The sequence below is a fragment of the Sarcophilus harrisii genome, chromosome 4 (assembly GCF_902635505.1).
Source record: "Sarcophilus harrisii chromosome 4, mSarHar1.11, whole genome shotgun sequence".
Classification (NCBI taxonomy): domain Eukaryota; kingdom Metazoa; phylum Chordata; class Mammalia; order Dasyuromorphia; family Dasyuridae; genus Sarcophilus; species Sarcophilus harrisii.
This window is the reverse complement of record NC_045429.1, coordinates 160,746,995-160,767,278: the sequence shown is the minus strand read 5'-3', so window position 1 is coordinate 160,767,278 and position 20,284 is coordinate 160,746,995. Positions and strand designations below refer to the sequence as shown.

The 20,284-nt window shown below is 32.3% G+C and overlaps 1 protein-coding gene across 2 annotated transcripts in view; it reads right to left on the bottom strand.

Annotated features, from left to right (window-relative positions):
* The window catches only part of HBS1L (HBS1 like translational GTPase), a 131,654-nt gene that overhangs the window by 25,325 nt on the left and 86,045 nt on the right, over window positions 1-20,284 (bottom strand). For both annotated transcript variants that reach the window (XM_003769472.3, XM_023503220.2), the window contains 7 exons: window positions 17,219-17,481; window positions 10,825-10,990; window positions 8,202-8,319; window positions 4,661-4,807; window positions 4,217-4,291; window positions 2,804-2,921; window positions 2,580-2,648 (listed from right to left, as the gene is read on the bottom strand). In XM_003769472.3, the coding sequence (XP_003769520.1) occupies window positions 2,580-2,648; window positions 2,804-2,921; window positions 4,217-4,291; window positions 4,661-4,807; window positions 8,202-8,319; window positions 10,825-10,990; window positions 17,219-17,481 (956 nt within the window). The remainder of the gene's footprint in view (window positions 1-2,579; window positions 2,649-2,803; window positions 2,922-4,216; window positions 4,292-4,660; window positions 4,808-8,201; window positions 8,320-10,824; window positions 10,991-17,218; window positions 17,482-20,284) is intronic.

Here is a 20,284-nt window from a genome sequence, read left to right as displayed (position 1 = left end):
TTCCACAATGAGGTGATTCAGGCCAATTCCAATAAACTTGTGATGGAGAGTCACTTGTATCCAGAAAGAGGACTGTGGGGACTGAATGTGGATCACAATATAGTATTTTCACCTTTTTTGTTGCTGTTGTTTACTTGCTTGTTTTTCTTTCTCATTTTTTTTTCCTTTTTGATCTGATTTTTCTTGTGTAGCATGATAATTATGGAAATGTTTAGAAGAATTGCACATGTTTAACCTATATAGGATTACTTGCTGTCTGGGGGAGGGATGGGGAGAAAAATTTGGAACACAAGCTTTTGCAAGAGTGAATGTTGAAAATTACCTTTGTATGTATTTTAAATAAAAAGCTATTACCAAAATTAAAATTGTTCTTGAATAAGACTGTTATTGTATGAAGTACAACAATTATGTAATTCAAATTAATTCATCTTTTTTAAAACTTTTTTTTTTTTGATTATCTTTATGTTATCTTAATCGGCATCATACACACACACACATATACACACACACACAAAATACCAAAATCTCCTTCTAAACAAATCATTCAACTGAATGTACCATTTAATTCCTATTAATGACAAGTAAGTTTATTTATTGCAAAAGAAGGGACAGGTCATTGAAAAGTAATATACATTGCATTTTAGGGTGCAGAAGAGAACATCACATTGGGAACCAGGAGACCTAGGTTCCAAGTCCTAGGTGCTCTGCCACTAAATCACTGAACAAGTCACAAAGTCTTTGGCCCTTAAGTTGCTCTTAACTCTATATCCTATTACTCATTACTTAAACTTTTTTTTTATTTAATAATAATTTAAAATAATCTACAGTGGATATATTAGATGTATTCACCTTTTCTACTTAAATGTTAGCACTTTAAAACTAAGCAATGATGCAAACAATAACTAAAACATGTATTTTTTTTTAAATCTTTAAATTATACTTTCAGATTTCTGCATTTGGACATACATTTCTTCTTTATTTGCTAACCTTTTATTTATATGTAGTCTCAAAGAGTAATTATAAAATAACAGGTACAATACCAGTTACCTGAACATAAAGACACCACAACTATGGCAGAAAGACAACTTCAGTCCTTGGTGGGAAGATAATTGTTATGAAATACAAGCAAAGAATAATCTAAATTGTGAATGTATGAATTTATTTTTTCAGGCTTTTTTAAAAAAATAGGAATCATGTCTTCTTCTCTTTCTTTAAATGACAAAGAAAGTTTCCTGAATCATTAACATCAATTATCTAACTTTACAAACCTGTAGAGGAAACTGTGGGACAGCCTCTTACAAGAGCATTACTAGAGGATGAAAATGTTCTCACTATGGATGACAACAAAAGTAGCAAAACTTATGAAAACATAAGTAGCAAAGGATAAAAATTAATTCTATCCATGGATACAAAAACAAGGAATCTTGAAGTTGGAAGCCTCCTTGAAGATCACTAAGTTTAATTTCTCTTCTAATGGAAAAAAATTTTTTTTTCTATACTTCCCTATTAGATAGCTGTCCAGTGTCTGATTGACTTCTACAAATAGGAAGGTAGCATAACAGATACTGTATCTGTACTTGGAGAAAAGAGCCAAGTTCAAATTCTATCTCTGACACACTGAGCAGGTCCCTTAACTTCTCTTAGCCTTAGTTTTCTCATATGCAAAATATAGATAATAGTGCTTACTTCACAGGGTTGTTGTGAGGATCAAATAATAAAATAAATGTCACGTCTTTTTCAAACCTTAAGGCACTATATAAAGTGAGTTCTTACCAATACTATTCTTAATAATAATAAAAAAGTAGAGTCACTAATTTCTTTCTTTTCTTTTTTCTTTTTTTTTTGCTAAGACAATTGGTTAAGTGACTTGCCCAGAGTTACACAGCTAGAAAGTGTTAAGTGACTGAGGCCAGATTTTAACTCGGGTCCTCCTGACTTCAGGGCTGGTGCTCTATCCACTTTACCACCTAGCTGACCCAGAGAGTCACTAATTTACAGGAAGATTCACCCCACTACCGATCAAATCTATGTGCTTGTTACTAAATTTTCTTTTGTATTATGCAGAAGTTTGTTTTTCTTTAATTCTGATTCACTGATTTTAGTAATATCCAATGGAACAACATAAAAATTTTCTTTACCTGCTAACCCTTCAAATATATGAAGAAAAATCATATCTTCTCTTAAATTTTTCCATTCAAAACTAACTATTTTTCTGATGGATTATTATTGTTCTCTGGGAAATGATGAGCAGTATGTTTTCAGCAAAAAACAAACAAACCTGTAAAAAGCTCCATAAATAACGTGAAATATACTGTATACAAAGTAATAGCAATGTTCTGAGATGACCAGCTGTAAATAACTTTGTTATTTTCAATAGTACAATTATCCACAACTACTCTGAAGGGCTTACGATGAAAAATCCTATCCATATCTAGAGAAAGAATTCTAAGGCTGATGCTCTTCCCACTGTACCATCAAGCTGCCCCCATAGTAAAATTTTAATAAAATTATAAAAATTTTATAAAATAATATGCCTACACTATAAGAAAACAATCTCTTTGAAAAAATGCATTACTTACCTTTAAAAACATCAGATACACATAATCTAAAAGGCTTTTCAATAGATCTTTGTGGAGGCTTGAAAGAATCTAAGAGAAAAAAAGAAAGCTTTAAAGATATTAAAGTTCTAGTTTAAAGATGTCTTTCCTCCTTAATCAAATTTCAACTCCATAAATAGTAACTTTTTATCAAAGAACTCTTGTCAATTAGAATACAGAAAATATCATCAGGCAATTTAACTTACCAATTTGTTCTAACAAACATTGTCCTTTATACCATTTTGTTAGTTCACTTGATTGAGATTTTGTAATTAGATTTTCTCCACTAAGACCACTTGTGGGGATAAAGGCCACATCACTCTCCTATTTAAAAAGACAAAATTATGATAAAATATCAAAAAAATATTTGTTGTTGCAAAAAGGCAGAAAAATATTTTCTCATCACAGATGTGACTAGGATAAAAATAATGAGAATGGAAGGTTTTTCAATCCTTTTCAGTCTGTGGAACACTGGTAAACAATGAGAAACTATGAGAACAATGAGAAGTATGGAACAATGAGAATTATGAAACAATGAGAAACTATGCACATTTGTTATAAGGATTGTGTTATTCATTTTTCTTTTTGGTGCAATGGGATGGGGATAAGTGGGAAGAAAAGAAAATTCTATTAAATGAATATAAGAAAATTAAACTTTTAAAAAGGAAAGGTGTAGAATGCTATGAAAGCATAGTACTGTCATAATTATCATTATTATTCATTTCATTCTTCTCATATCTTTCAGTGGATTCAAATCAAAATGGTTCTGAGACAAGTTGATTAATTATCAATTAGTTAACTAGCATGTTTCTCAAAAATTTAAAGTATTTCTTAATACTGTATAAGTAAATCAAATAAGTGCTTTTTATAGTTGAATAAAAGTTATTTTGATATAGCCTCAGTCAAAAAAAATTTCAGGACAACTCTCAATGCAAATAGAAAAGACAACAGGGATAATAAATATTTCATTTTATTCCCAGAAAATTTTAATTTCTTCTATTGGCTCCCCATCTTATGAAAGCTTTTTACTCCACTTGGCTTTGAGTTTAAATGCTTGACATGGCAATATCTATTTAAAACATTTTCCTTAAATTTTCATGGATCAATGCTATGTGTGGGCAATTTTAGGCAACATTTTTCTGTGATAATGGTCCTGATTTATTGAAGCTTAAATCGTTGAATTCTCAGGGACACTTTGAGGTCTATATGTTTAATATGACAATTTATGTTTTTGTTAGTTCATCAAAGAAAGAGAGCTTCTGATGTGTGATTCTAAGTACTGAGTCCAGATATTTAACAGATACTACATCATATCTGCAGCCTGTGGTGATGTATTATATTATTTATACTGCTTCCTTATTTAACTTGTGTGGTCAGTAAATCCAGTATCATTAAGGATAACCTATCTTATAGGGTGGCAATGATCTGATCCTAAATTACTACCCAAATCTCCTCAATTTCTATGAACAAAAAAAAAAAAAAAAATTAGCAACTTGTTTAATTATGATTACAATTATGAATGTATTAATTATGATTATATTTCTTTATAATAACAGTGACTAATATAAACTTACTATGTATAAAGAAAAATAACTTCCCAAATTTAATAGAAACCTTACCTTAAAACCAGCCTGCTTCAGGAAGTGTCCAAGTTTGCCAGTAATCTCTTGAAATCTTTCCTGCTGCCAATTAACCTGATGGAGTATGCCATAAGAAAATATATTTTATAGGTTATAAACTACTTTATTATAATATAATTGGGACTATTAAGGACAAAGATCAGAGAATCTGGCCTTGTGAAAAGTTAAAAAAAATCATTTCCTTCATATTTTCATGTAAGTTCTTAAAACCATGCTGAGCATTCATAAAAAGATACCAAATGCCAATGAACTGAAGGAAGGAGGTAAGGGGAGTCTTAAATATTTTTATATACTCGAGTTAAATGATGGCTTTTTCAATTGAGATAATGACCAATGATATTCTCAAAAAGAATAGTCAATTCCAATTCCTTTAGAACTAACAACAAGGATTTAAAAAACTCATGAATAAAAACTATCAACTACCTGATCCATTTTATTAACTGCAACTGCCAGCTGTGTTACTCCAAGAGAGCGAACCAAGAGTCCATGTTCTCGTGTCTGTCCTCCAGTCTCAAACCCAGCTTCAAATTCCCCCCTACTGGCATCTACCACTAAAACAGCAACATCAGCCTGAAGAAAAGGAAGGAAAGACTTTAAAAAAACAAACAAACACATCAATAAATTCAAAAACATAAATTACTTGGGAAAACTTTATAATGAAAAGAACTGTTGGGGTTAACTAAAAAGCAGTTAGGCAGAAATTAGTATAAATATCATGTACCATATGAAATAATAAAACATGGATTTGCAACCTGAATATAAATGCTAACACAAAAAAAATTGGTATGGAATGAAATCAATCAGTTATTCACTGTGAAAGTGCTGGAGATACAAAGAAAAGCAAAAAGTGAGGCTACTTAAGGAGCTTCAATTGAGGGAGACAACACATAACTAGAATATTAATAAACAACATGTAAAATCAGGGAGACAAGAAGCAAACCACCATGTACAAACAAGATATGTACCAAGATAAATTGAAGATATAATCAATAAGAGGATGGCAATAGTATTAAGGAAAATAAGGAAACTCTTTATAGGAAGTTGAATTTTAGTTGGGATTTGAAGTCAAAGAAGCAAAGAGGGAGAAAACTCCAGGCTTAGGAGATAGACAATTTTAAAAAGGCAGATTCCAAGTAGTCTGCAGAGAGTATGCAAGGAACAAAAAAGAATCTTACTATATTGCAGAATATATTGAGATGGGGATAGGAAGGAGAGTATGATTAGAAAGATAGGAGCTTTTCAAGAGTTTTGAATGACAAAAGGATTTTTAAAAATTTATTCCCAGGGAAGACAGGAGTCCACTGAGTTTATTGAATGGGGAGGAGAGAAAGGACATGGTCACACCTAAACTTTAGGCAGATCAATTTGACAACAGAGTGGAAGATGGATTGTAATGGAGAAGAGACCTGAAGCATGGAAACCAACCAGAAGGCTACTGCAATAATCCAGGTGATATGTGTGATATCAGGGAAAAAAGGTATACATAAGATAGAAGGATGAATCAACAGAACTAAGTAACACTTTGTCTATGGGGAAAGGGGAAGCAGGTGAGAGTGAGGAGTTGAGGAGAACACCTAAGTTTTTAGACATAAATAAAATCAATGCAGTTAGGATAAAAGAAAAGATTGATTAAGAAAAAATATCTGCATTAAATAAAGGTCTGGAATGAATGAATGAAAAAGAATTCATTAAGTGTATTTTATATGTCAAGAACTGTTCCAAGATAGCTTGTATCAATGAAATGGATAAGAAGGCCTCTGAAGTTCCTGCTAACCATAAAATTCTGCCTATTATGAAGAAAATGAAAATATTTACTCTGGAGAAAACTTTTGGAAGTCATACTATCAAAAAAACTCAGAGGGTTATTATGTGGAAGAGAATCCCGACGTAATTTTCTTGGTCCCAAAGAGCAGATCTAGAAGCAACCTGCAAAGAGACAAGTATATATATATATATGTATATATATATATATATATATATATGTATATGTATATGTATATGTATATATAACATAACAGAGATGACCCTAGAACTAACAAGATCCAGATTCAAGTCCTTATTCAGACACATACTGATTGTATGACCCTAAGCAAGTCACTTAATCTCAAGAATTTCTTAGGACACTGAGAAGTTAATTGCAGGCCAAAAACAGCATGCACTGGTAGATGAATTTTTCCAATCTGGGAATTCCCTGGACTAAGTGAACCAAATGTTCAGTCATTATCCCTTACTGATTATTACAAATTATAATACTATACTGAGTAGCATGTTAGGCAATTAAAGCTGTTAAAAAGTATAGTGAGCTGCTTAATGTTCCAAGCAGAGACTAAATGACAATTTGTTAGACATAATAATAGGGGAGCTTCTGGCTGAAGTACAGGTTAGAACAGATAGCTCTCAGAGTTACATCTTATTTCTGAGACACTACAATTCTTTTTTTTTTTTTTTTTATACTATGGTACTCAACTTTTTCTTGAACTATTTTTTCTCTCTTAAAATTACTCTTTGTATCATAGCTAAGCATTTCTCTTTACCTCTGAACCATGGTTCTGTCTGAACCCAGAGTCTCTTGGTCTCTGCTGGAAAAGTGAAAATGTCTACTCTTAAGGTAGTATGATATCGTGGAAAGAGGTACCAAAATTCAGAATCTTAGTTCTAGTCTTGGCTTTGAATATCCATAAACTAACCATATAGCCTTGGGCAAGTCATAATCTCTATGATCATCATCAATTTCTCAAATTGTCTGTCAAAGGTTAAACTTTGCCTAAATATTCAAACACAATCATTTACATGTATGTTCAATATGTTCTTCAATATGTCCAATATGACTTCACTAAAAATGTAACTATCTAGGTACATGAAACATGAAATTATTTACATCTTTATTATCTGAGTCCTTGAAATATTTTTCCATATTAAATGGAAGCTGTACGATGCTTTCCTGTTTCCTGTGAGAAATATTTTATTGTTCTGAGCTCATTCTTACAATTTCTTTCCTTTTGATGTTTCCTTAATAAGTCTGCAAATTGTATATTATTCTTCTAATTCTTTTCTCCAATGTTTTTATTTCATTTATAATTCCATGGTTTACTTCTAACTTCATTTCTTCAAATCATTTTTTCTAGTATATTTTCATTGTTTTAAATGCTATTTCATTTTCAGATCCAAATTCTCCCCTTTTTACCTCCACCATAAAACAAAACCCATTCCAAAACCACATAACAATGCGAAACAAATTCCCCTATCAGCCATATTAAAACAAACAAACAAAAAAAAAAAAAAAAAAAAAAAAAAAAAAAAAAAAAAACTTCAATTTGCATTCTGAGTTCATCATGTCTGTCTGAAAATGGGTAGTAGGTTAAATCTGAATCCTTTGGAAATGTAGTTGGTCAATGTGTTGATCAGAGTTTCTAAGTCTTTCAAAGTTGTCTCCACAATATTGTTGTCGTTATATAAATTTTCCTCATGGACCTGCTCATTTCATTGCAAGAATTTACATTAGTTTCTCCAGAGTTCCCAGGTATGATACCATCCCTTTGAAAACAATATGATTCTATCACCTTCATATATTATAAATTATTCAGCCTTTCTCCAAGTGATGAGAAAACTCCTAAGTTTCCTATTCTTTACTAACATTGACAAGAGGGCTATATTTAAAAGCAAGCATCATTGATTTTAATACTGTCAGCTAATAATTGGAAATGCAATGTTTTTAAGGGGAAAAGGTGTCAACATTGGAAAGTCATATTCAGACTTGAAATCCACCATCAAAACATAAAAAAGAATGTTATTTTCCATTATTTTTATCTCTTTAAAAACAACAAGTAGAAAAAATTTTGCTAGGAACATATGAAAACAAATTAATGGAAAGGGCTATTACAATCTAATCTCTTCTTAAAATACATTTTAAAGTTAAATCACATTTAACTATCAACATAAATAAAGTTAACAATTTTTTTATTACCTGGGCAGCTCCAGTAATCATATTTGGAATGAAGTCTTTATGTCCTGGAGCATCCATTAATGTAATAACTTTGGTTTTTGTCTCAAACTTTGTCATACCCACATCCATTGTAACTCCCCTAAAAGAAAACAGAAACAAACCAAAAAAAAACCCATTTCATATATTTGAATTCTCTATTAAAAATAAAAGTGACATACATTCAGTTTTCAAAATTCCATTACAATAAGCTCCAAAGGTTTGTCTGAATTATCTTCCTATAATTGACTTTTGTTCACAAAAATTCTTGCATGGAAAACTGGCTGGAATTGTAAGGTTAGAAGAAGCCAGAATTTGATCCGTGTATTTAAAACAACTTTGTGTACTCTAGTGCTCAATCAAGATGGCAAGTATGTTAGGAGACCAATTCACTGCTATCGCAGATATCTATGGGAAGGCAAGAAAGTCTACAGCACAGTGGATTAGAGATGGAGAAGATTCCTGGATCATTCCTAATATAATAAATTGAAAAGAATAGGCTATCTATTAGTATACCTAAAATAATTGGCTTAGGTAAATTCAAGGGCCTAGTTCAATGGACCCAAAAAAAAGAAGGATCATACTCTGTTATAATTACAAATGACCCAATCTGCCTATTTTTCAAACTAGAAATAAACTAGAGTGTAGCCAAATCCCCACTGAGTTGATAGAATAAAATCTTCTGATCTATTACTAAATTAAAATTTCACATTCAAGATAAGGACAAAAGGAAAATTGTCCTCTCATGTAACTCTAATTTTTAATTCCTTTTACCAAAAACAAAAAAACAACTTACATTTTCAGAGGTCACTTTTGTGATATAGAGAAATATGGTTTAAATTGTATAGAACAACAAACACAAATTTAGCGAAAATGTCACTATTTGCTATAAGGAATATCAATCCTATTTTTAAAGAATTGGTGAGGGCCATTTAGTGGTGAGCTAAAAATATTAAGAAGATGAAATGAATATTATTAAAAATTACACAAGCTAAGGAATAACATAGTAGCACTGAAATTTTACTCATTTGGACACAATATTACTAAAGGAAAATTACCTTGATAAAAATCACCAGATAGTAATTAAGAAATAATGTGTTTTCTTCCTAGTATTTTCACTGAAAGACATATTTGTCATCTAGGAAAAACTGTTTTTGACTTGAATTACTGATCTTGATTTCAATAGGTGAAGCATAAAGATGAAAAATTAGAATGATACACCCTGAACTAACATGACAGAAAATATTAAAGTCTCAAATGAACGTGTCTAAGACACTAAGCTAAAGGTATACAGGGTGAGGTATATTAGAAATTGTTTTAAAATAAATGTTCTAGGTATATGATTCTTTTTAAATTTTTTCTTTCTGTTTATGTAATTCATTTGAATTGGCTTTATAGTTCTTTGAATTCTGGATAAATGATTGCTTTGCAGAAATGATCCCAATTTTTTAACAGCCTCAAATAAAATTAAGTGCTTTATTAATATTTCCCTTTAAATTCAAAGTACATATATCACAATTTTCTATGGAGATAGGAGAGGCCATTTGAGATTTCTCCTATTGACTGAACTATTTTTTGTTTGTTTACTTTTTGCTGTAAAACTGCCCACATAGTAGTGAACTGATCCAAACATTCTAGAGAAAAACTTGAAACTATGCCCAAAGGTCTATCAAACTGTGCATACCTTTTGATCTAGCAGTGTCTCTATTGGGTCTGTATCCCAAAGAGATCATAAAAAAGGAAAAGGATCCACAAGTGCAAAAATGTTTGTAGCAGCCCTTTGGGGAGTGGCAACGACATAGAAACTGCGTGCATGCCCCTTGTGGGGGAAAAGCTGAATAAATAATGGAATATGAATGTTATGAAATATTATTATTTTATAAGAAACAATCAGTAGTATGATTTTAGAGAGGCCTGGAGAGACTTACATGAACTGATGTGAAATGAAGTGAGTGGAACCAAGAAACCACTATAAGAACAAGCTTATTTGATGAACAACTCTGATGGACTTGACTCTTTTCAACAATGAGGTGATTCAAGCCAATTCCAATAAACTCATGATGGAGAGAACTATCTGCATCCAGAGAGAAGACTGTGGGGACTGAATGTGGATCATAACACAGTATTTTCAACAACACTTGTTGTTGTTTGCTAGCCTTTTTTTTCCTTATTTTTCTTTTTGATCTTATTTTTCTTGTGCAGCATGATAAATGTGGAAATATGTATAGAAGAACTGCACATATTTAACATATATTGGATTGTTTGCTGTCTAGGGAAGGGAGTGAAGGGAAAGGAGGGAGAAAAATTTAGAACACAAAGTTTTGCAAGGGTGAATGATGAATCTTTTCATTTATTTTGAAAATAAAAAGCCATTATTTAAAATGAAAAAAAAAATCTACCACCACATTAAATAAATATTGAAGTTAAAAGAAAAAGTATGTAGAATTCCAAAAGTTCCTAATACTGAAAACTGTTATCTAAGAATATTCTAAATAAAACTTTTCCATGGCATGTTTCACGAAAAATATCATAACCTATATACTCTTTTTAAGAAAAATTACATATAAATTCAATTCTCTTATTTAAAAACATGATAACATAAAATTACCTTTCTCTTTCTTCTCCTGTTTCATCCAAGACCCAAGCATAAGCAAATGAGGCTTTACCAGCCTTTTTAGATTCTTGTTCATATTTGTGCATAGTTCTTTTATTTACATTGCCCAGAAGGTAAAGCAGATGACCCATCAGAGTACTTTTTCCGGCATCCACATGACCTAGGAAAAATTGTTCCAGCATTATTATTTGCAGTTTTCTTTAGGTAATAATTACATTAAGAAGCATTGTAAAATTAGTACTAACAAAAGGTGACAGAAAAACACTAACTGCTGATGTACATATGTACTTTCTTACATTGATTTAATCTTTATGAGAATGGTCTACAAATGTACTAATAGCATATTAATGAAAATATAAACCATATTTGTAGTCAGTCTTATCAGTGAACAAGCATTTGTTAAGTGCTTACTATATCTCAGGCACTGTCCACTATGTCCTCAGGTACCGTACCGATAATCTCTCAGGAATCAAGAGTTTAGCCAAAGAACACATGTTATGTTATGGAATATTTGTTAACAGATCAGACTGTCTTTTTTAATTGGGTAAATGATACCAGTTGCAACAGATATTACTTCTACAATTCATCCTTGGATAGAATGACTTCCACACATTGATTTCATCAGTACTTTTGCCCACAGGAAGATGAGAGGATCAAAAAATCTTATCTGACCACCAACAGGTGAAAAAGAATTCCCTATAAAATTAGACAAAAAGTGGTACTTTAGACTCTGTTTGATGGTTTTCAATGAGAAAGAATCCAACATCTCTCCAGGAAGTCTATTCTACTTTCAGAAAGATCTAACTGTTCAGAAGATTTTCCTTTTCTAGAACTTCTACATGGGACTCCTACTTTGGCTCTTTATGCCAAGGAGGTAGTCTTTGTATGGATGGAATGATCAAAAAGTCTTCATCTCCATTGCATGCTGTCCATTTTATCAGTCACAAAGTACTTGTTAAACATTACCAAGTTCTAGGCAATGATGTGTTATGATGAAAGCAACCAATCTTTCTGCAAGGAGCTTACATTCAACAAGGAGACAACAAAGACATAAATATAAATAGAGTATTATACGTTTTTTAAAAAAGTAGCTTGAAAGGGCAAACACTAGTAGTTGAGTATATCAGAAAAGTATTCATGTAGAAAATGATGCCTTAAGCTGCAGGAAGAGAGAGATTCTCCAAGGTAGCGCAGGATGATGCCAGGACAAAGACATAAAGAGAAAGTATCATGTGTGAGAAACAAAGAAAAGAACAAGTTTAGCTAGAATGTCATGTTCGGGATAGGGAGTAAAGTACAAGACTAGAAATAATGAAAGGGGCAAGTCTGTAAAAAGCTTTAAAAAGCTAAACAATATGTATATTTAACATTACAAATAATAGGAAGTCAGTGGAGTTTACTGGGTAGAGAAGTGATGTAGTTAAGATCTGCAAGTAACAAAAATCACTTTGGCAACACTATGGCAGATAGATTCATGTGGAAAGACAAATGGCAGGAAGACTAATTAGGAGGACATTGTGATATTTTAAGTGAGGGGCGAAAAAGGCCTTAAAGTAAGGGGGTTTGTTGCATCAAAGGAAGAAATAGCGGGAAGAAGTCAGATAAAAATTATATTGGGGAGGTAGAAATATCAAGATTTAGAAACTGAGTTGTGGGATAAGAAAAAATAGAAATCAAGGATAATGCCAAGGTCACAAACTCGGGAGGATCAGGGAAATGTAGTGCTTTTGACAGAAACAAGAAGTCTGCAGGGATTGATAATGAGTTTTAATAGGACAAAGTGAATTTGAGATACATCTCTCTGACATCATGGACATCTGAAATATCCAATAGGAAACTGGTTATATAAATAAGAATGAAAACCTGAAATACAAAAAAACTAAGCAAAATTTTCCAAATACAGTCTGAACTGGGCAGAGTACAAGGAATCATCTTTATCCAGAATGCCCTGGTTTATAACGCAGACTAAAGTATATCTACACAAGTGGTAGTAAGGATATTAATAAAATCATTTAAAAACAAAAGCTGTCAGTTATTCAACCTAATACCTAAGACTGCTCTAAAAGCTCGGGAGCCCCTTTTAGGCATGCACCCCAATCAGTCAGTCAGCCAAAAAACATCTATTAAGAGGTTTATTATGTACCAGGTACCATATGTTAGAAACTAGTAAGAAGGTCAATGATAAAAGGAAAAGATTTTGCCCACATCCAAAATATTTATAGCAACATTTTTTTAAATAAAAGCAACGAACTGGAAAGGAATAGGTGTACATGGGATTGAAAATGGCCAAACAGTTAAATGCCAGAGGAATAATAACTCTGTCAAACTCTCTAAAGTTATATGGGCATCAAATACAAGAATGTTGATGGACCGGATTTCTCCCTGCTTAGCTAAGTTAGGAAAGACTCATGTCAGGTTAAGCAGATGGTACCATGTTATGGTTAAGAATTGGATGTAACTATTGGTAATAAGAGCACTCACTGGCAGCAGACGGCAGCTCATCTTTTTCTCTAGGGAAAGTTCATGATTCTGGGGTCAGGTATATGCAAGATTGTAACCTATATGATTACAAATTAGTAGACTGGTCATCTATCTTTCCTTGGAATTCCATAATGCAACAATCTGACAAGTTCTTTGTTAAGACAGGAGGATACAAATCCTTTAACTTCATGAGAAAAGGGCCAATATGAACAATATTTATCTACATAGACCCTCTGTTTCCTAACCACATGATTACAACTCCTCCCCCTCCCTGCTAGCAGCTGGTATTCCCTAAGGCAGGGAAAAAAAAAAAAAAAAAAAAGCTCCTGGAGCAGATCTTACAATGTGAATATGCATAAGCAGCAAATCAGATGACTAAGCTTTACAGGACCTTCTATCTCTCCAGGCTAGATCTGCAATGCCAATGAGTGCCAGTTTAGTTAATAATTCATCTATTCCCTGAATGACACAAATGCTCCTTTACCAAAATGACCATACTTGGGAGATTGCTTAGTTCAGTTAATAATTCATCTATTCCCTGAATGACACAAATGCTCCTTTACCAAAATGACCATACTTGGGAGATTGCTTAGTTCTCTAAGATATGGACCAATATTTGTTCCAAAAGAACTCTCTCTCTACTATAAAGTGAGACATTACTCCAGATTTTTAAGGTTGAGAAAAGCAACACTTTTGCTGGCAGAATAATTATAGGCAGTGTCTTGACTGAGGGCTGTCACTTCAGCCTAATCCAGCATTTTTGTTTCTACTTTGGTTTCATAAAATTAAAAGATCTAAGTTTTCAGCGTCATATCAATTATATTTTATATTGTTTAAACAGATACTATAATGAATTTGAGGTATAATACTGCTCATATTTAGGCTGTATTTCATCTCCTTCTGTGATTATCACTACCCTATAACAAACTTGACGCCAGTAAACAGGAACTATCACTGTAAACATCAGTGAAAGGCACATGTGGAAATATCATATCCCCTAAATCCAAAGAGTTATATTTTAGGGTCTCATTTCTTTACTATTATAGAATGTAATCTAAACTTCAAAACTAGGCAGGGCTTTGAATTAAGTAGATAATTAAATTGATCAACAACTATTGGACCTATTCTTTCTCCATAGACAACCTCCACTTCCACTTATCAATGCAAATGCAGCAAAGTTTCAAAATGGAGAGCTATGCAAGTAATTTTTTCTCCTCTATTATAATTTTTTAAATTTGATAAATTCTTTCTCTTTTCTTAACTAAGCTAATTTGGTAAGAAAAATAATCATTTTGTTTTGTTCTTCAAACTATTCTGAAATAGCAGCTTTAGTTAAATCTTTCTCTATCAATATTGCAGTCTTCATCATTACATGGGAGCAAAAAAGAAATCAGAATCATCTGTCTAGCAAAAGTGTGCTTTTGATAAAAAAAAAAAAAAAAAATCCTGTAATTTACCACAACACATGGGGAATGGTCATTCCTTGTCCTTACCATGCTTCTGATTCTTTTCTTCAGATATTTAACAAGTTTTTACTACAGAATTTCTCTGTTTTACCAATTCTGTAGATCAGGTAGATGCAGAGTCAGATATTGGAGATGAGCCAAGGAATAAACTGTTTTATTTACTTGTTAGATCAAATCAGCTGTTAAGAAGCAGGGAAAAAGATACACAAAGGAATAATTTGTTTAAAAAGTCACTCCTGGTTATCAGATTCCTATGAGTAAATCTTAGCAGTTTTCACCAACAGGGAGATCATTAGTTGTTGGGATCAAAAGTCCTTCTTAGCTGAAGTAGCCAAGGGGAAGTATGACACACAGGAATGAACCTAAAGAAATCAAGAACTACAGAATAAATGAATGTTCCCCAAACATAGTAAGGAAATTGACTATTATAAAGCCTGTGTTGTTAACCAAGAGTGAGCATCTGAGAGAGATCAAGTGGAGATCAGGGAACAAAATAATGCAAAAAAGACAAAACCAAAAAAAAAAGTTATAAATAAAGCCTTTACAGAGAACAATCAAAGTGATGGAGAAGGAAGAAGTAATGCTGCCTAGCTCCCCAGACAACTATTCTAAGAAAATAAAGAAAAACCTCAGACCAGCAGTGATCAGAAATCAAAAGAGATATCATGTAAATTATCTTTCCAGAACAACAGCAAAAATATGATCCAAGGCCAAGTAACAAGCACTAAAGGAACCCTACAGTGAGGTAGGGGCTTAAGATGAAATCCCTTGGGAGCATAAGTCTTTGGCAGTATAGCTCTAATTCAGAAGAGGGGATTTGGAAACCAAATCCAAGAGTGAAAAGGGCTACTATATTGAAGCATGCATATATCTGCACAGATTATGCTGGATCCTTCTGACTATTATCAGGGAAATGAATACACGGGTTTTCACAAATGATTTCCTACATCTTATTTTTACAATGACAAAGTTAATTAAGAAATGCAGAGATTATAAAATCCTGCTTTATTTGTTTATTCACTATGACAAATTATTTGGCTTAATTATAAAGCAAAATGCAATCCTTTACGTTCTCCTCTAAAAATCTGTCTTCTACGTTTTTATTCAGATCATTCAAAATTCCCTAAGACATGCAACTGCAGAGAGAATTTTGTTCAACAATTCTTTGAAAGCTAATATCAAGTAAGGGGTAAAATAGGGAGGGAAATGATTGGCAAAGGTGTTCACAACAGTCACTGAGAATGTTGAGCACAGAATACAAAAGGAAGAAAAATTCTCTAGATGATGATGTTTTCAAGATGCTCTTTTTGTAGATGAGCACATCAAGCCTCAGAAAACTGAATCTTCTACAGTAAAGTCTGCTACTCAACAGAGATTGGTCTAGCAACAGCAATTCCAACAATGACTTATGTGAACTAAGTAGTATAAAATATATCAACAAAAAAATGTTAGAAAAATGTATATAGACTAATCAAATAGCAAGGAAAGGAAAAACAGATGGATAGCACAAAATGTTGTACTACTAAGCATGAAATACAAAATAGCCTAAAGGAAGATTTCTGAAGGATTAAGTTGAACTCTACATGTAAGATTAATAAAAAAATATACACAAGAATCATAAAAAATGCAAAAGAAAGGATAAGCTATAATCTAAACCAGTAGAGTATAATATGCAGTGAAGAGATTATTTTTAAGATATTTAAACATCCAAAAGAAAGTATACTATGATCAAGGATTAATAATAGGTGTAAGTCAGGAGACCCAAGTTTCAGCCACAGTTCTACCACTAACTAAACTTATTATCTGAGAAGAAATCACTTCATTTTTGTGGTCATCAGTTTCTTTTTTTAATTTAAAAAAAAAAAAAATCAAGGAATTGGTGTAGGTGAGGTGTCAAACACACATCTCAATAGAGTAAGAAACACTGTAATTAAAATATAATAGAACATAGATAATGATGATATATGGTTTTCTAAGACAATCTATGGCTCACAGGAATCCTTCTGTGTGGTTTAGTGGTCCCTACTTTTATTTGAATTAGACACCATTTCTCTAGATGATCAATGGTCCCTTCTAGGGTGAAGAGTCATTATGGATAAAAAGAAGAAATCTTTTTAGAGAGGATAATGTTTTAGAGTGTTTTGAGATCAAAAAAGCTAACAGCTAACAAGATGTATGCATGTTAAAATATGTTTAACAAGGAAAGTATGTGTTGCTGTGCTAATGAATTTCCTAACTAGAAGGAATTTTATATGACTTCCTGATCAAAGATAGCAGTGTTAAGATTTGGGTGATTTGGAAACAAACAAAGCGAGATAATGTCTTCATTTCACATTCCACCACTGACTTGTCTAAACATTTAGACTGTTACTTTAGCTCTTACTGTCAACCTAAATAGCCTAAACTAAAATAAGTCAAAGCTGAAAGGAAAAGGGCATTACCAATTACCACCAAGTTGAGCAGTTGCTTTCCCCCTTGCCTCTTTTCCAGTTCAGCCTTCACATCTATTTGTTGCTTCAGCTTGTTAGATTTTTTCACTGGTGTTGGTGTTGTGTTCTGTTCTTCTAATGCCTGAATGGTGTGGGATGGAAGAGTTGATTTAGAAACTGTCTCAAGAATACCAGAAGAAACAATGCTGGCATCTTCACTAGGAGGTCCTTTATGAGGTGTGTGAACACTATCTCCATTTTCTTCAGCAGTCACTCTAAGAAAAGCAGAGACAGGAAAACATTGTTATAGGAAACTGAGAAAGTAACCTCGATGTTAGAAAAAGACAATGAAGTATTCTCTTTTCATTCTTTTGTTCTACAAACTAAGAATGATTGCTGATAAGTAGCTAGTCTGTTAAGTAGACATGATAAAAAAGCAAGGTCCTCAATCATACAAACCCATGTTTGCAATATCCCACAAGAAAAACAGTCTGTCTGAAAAAAAGATAAGAAAAAAATTTCCAGTATAATAACTGACATCGAGAATCCAAACCTATCACACTGTGTCATTCTATCACAAGAAGGGTGGCATAAAAAAAAGAGAAGATAACTAACACAATTTTTTTTTTAAATTCCCTCTAATCTTGTATCCTATTAAATTCAATTGAAAAGATAGAACTTTGTGATATTTAACTTAATTTTCAAGAGGCAGAAATAAGACAAGTTTCCCAAATTTATTTCTTACAAGCTAACTAGGGAAATAACCCTTACATTAAGTTCTAAAATAAACAATGATCCTAAATCTTCAGTAACTTTTAGTATACTCTTCAGGGCACCTAGTACAGGGCCCCCTTCCCCTATAAGAGTTTAATAAAGAACCTATGAGCCAGTTTATGATATGGCCTATATTTTTCTGTCCAATTAAACCTGAGTTAGGAAAAGAATGGTTTGCCAGCTGCAAATGGCTAGGAAAGGGGCCAGTTATACCTTCTTTGATCTAGATATAGCTAACCCTGTGTGTGGAGACAGATGGAGTAGTTTGGGGTCAAAACTGCTACCATGATGAAAGCTTAGAAGCACATTGGAGGATAGCAATATAAGTAAAATGAACTCCCTGTTTCTTCTCCCACAAGATTTAACAAAGAAAATACCCAAGTATCCTTTTAAGCAATTAGACTAATCCCTGTTCTGTTCTTCAGGAAAGAAGTAAATGATTTCAATTACTGCGAGGTCATTAAATTTTAATTTTTCTTATTGCAGATGCTACCAAACTAGAAAGTCTGAGTTAGAAGGGCAGTAACAGTCTGTATGTCTATTGATAGAGAATCAGATTCATTGCAGTAAAAAGGTGGAGAAACAGGTTCTTAATATCTGTATCAGTGGAACACAAACTCTAACAGACCCTATGAAGCTAGAAAGGCTTATAATACAGGAGCATTGAGAGAGTAGATGCCTCTAAACTTAATTAAATTTGGAGAAGCTCATAACCAGGTTAAGCAGATAGTGATGATTTTTTAACTCTTAAAAGAATATCTAGAGTTATAAAAAAGGGCATGATCTTTGTCATACAGAATATAAACTCAAAAGCACTAACATGGCCTATATTTCTTTCATATTGAAGGTAATGAAAAAGTGTTAACAAACTGAACTGAAAACATATCTACAAATCCTATATCATAGAAAAAGAAGGGAAAAAAAGGAGTATTTCATTTTTTTAAAAGCATAGCCATTCTTAAAAAGTAAAAAGCTGGAAAACTTGCTTTTGTGTCCATACTCCCCAATAACAAAAAAATATGGAATTAATCATGAAAATTTACTAATGAAGTAGGCTCATTGAATAAAAAAAATATTTCATTTTTTCTCTGAATGTCTTAATACAATGCTTTAAACAGAGTGAGCATGCAAATACATGTTGAATTGAATTACTGAATATACAGTTTATCTCAAAACAATGGAATGGAAAAAATATATAAATTAAATTCCTTTGCTTTAGGGTATTTCCAACTGGTAAACTTAAAATATAAAAATCAAATTTTAATCAAGATATTATTTTTTCCCAAACACTGCATGTCACTAAACAGAACTAGCCTTAAAACTAATGTAGAATTCCAATTAACTAACCAGAAAGAAAAAAGGTCTATTTAAATTTTCTTAAGTATTTACAGGATCATGTTATTTGCACTTATGAGGATAAAATAGAGTTCTATAACACCAACTGAGTATTTGCTACTCTCTGAGCCAATTCTGATGAAAGTAAACTTCAACTATTGCCCACCATCCTGAATCTTCCCTTCCACTATAAAAGCTCTTCCTTTCACACCTTTTTTATATGAGATAACTTTCCCACTGCTCTTAACCATTCTCTCATTACATCCTTCTTTCTTGCTTTTTTATTTTTTATCTTTTTTTTTTTTTTTTAAATAATCCCAGCATAGTCAACTCCTACCATATGCTGTCTATGTATTCTTAACTATCCTCACAATGATAAAAACTTTTTAGGAGTTATATGTATCACCCTATAGAGGTATATATTTTAACCTTATTGATTGCCTTATGATTTCTTTCCTGTTTAGCTTTTCATGCTTCTCTAATCTTGTATCTGAAAGTCAAATTTTTTATTTAGCTCTGATATTTTCATTAGGAATTCTTTTGAAAGTCCTATATTTCATTGACTTTTCATTCTCTCCTTCTTCCCCCCAAGTATATTTAGTTTTTCTGAGCAGGTGTTTCTTGGTTGTAATCCTAGATCCTTTGCTCTTTGAAATGTCATATTCTAAGTCCTCTAATACTTTAACATAAAAGCTACTAAATTTTGGGTTATCCTGCCTATGGCTCCATGATATTTAAATTGTTTCTTTCTGACTGCTTGCAATATTTTCTTCTTGACCTGGGAGCTCTGGAAATTAACCATAAAATTCCTGGGAGTTTTCATTTTAGGATCTCTTTCAAGAAATGATCACCAGATTCTTTAAATATCTATTTTGTCCTCTGGTTCTAAGATATAAGGCAATTTGCTATGACAATTTCTTGAAATAAGATATTGAGGCTCTTTTTTTTAAATCATGGCTTTCAACCAAC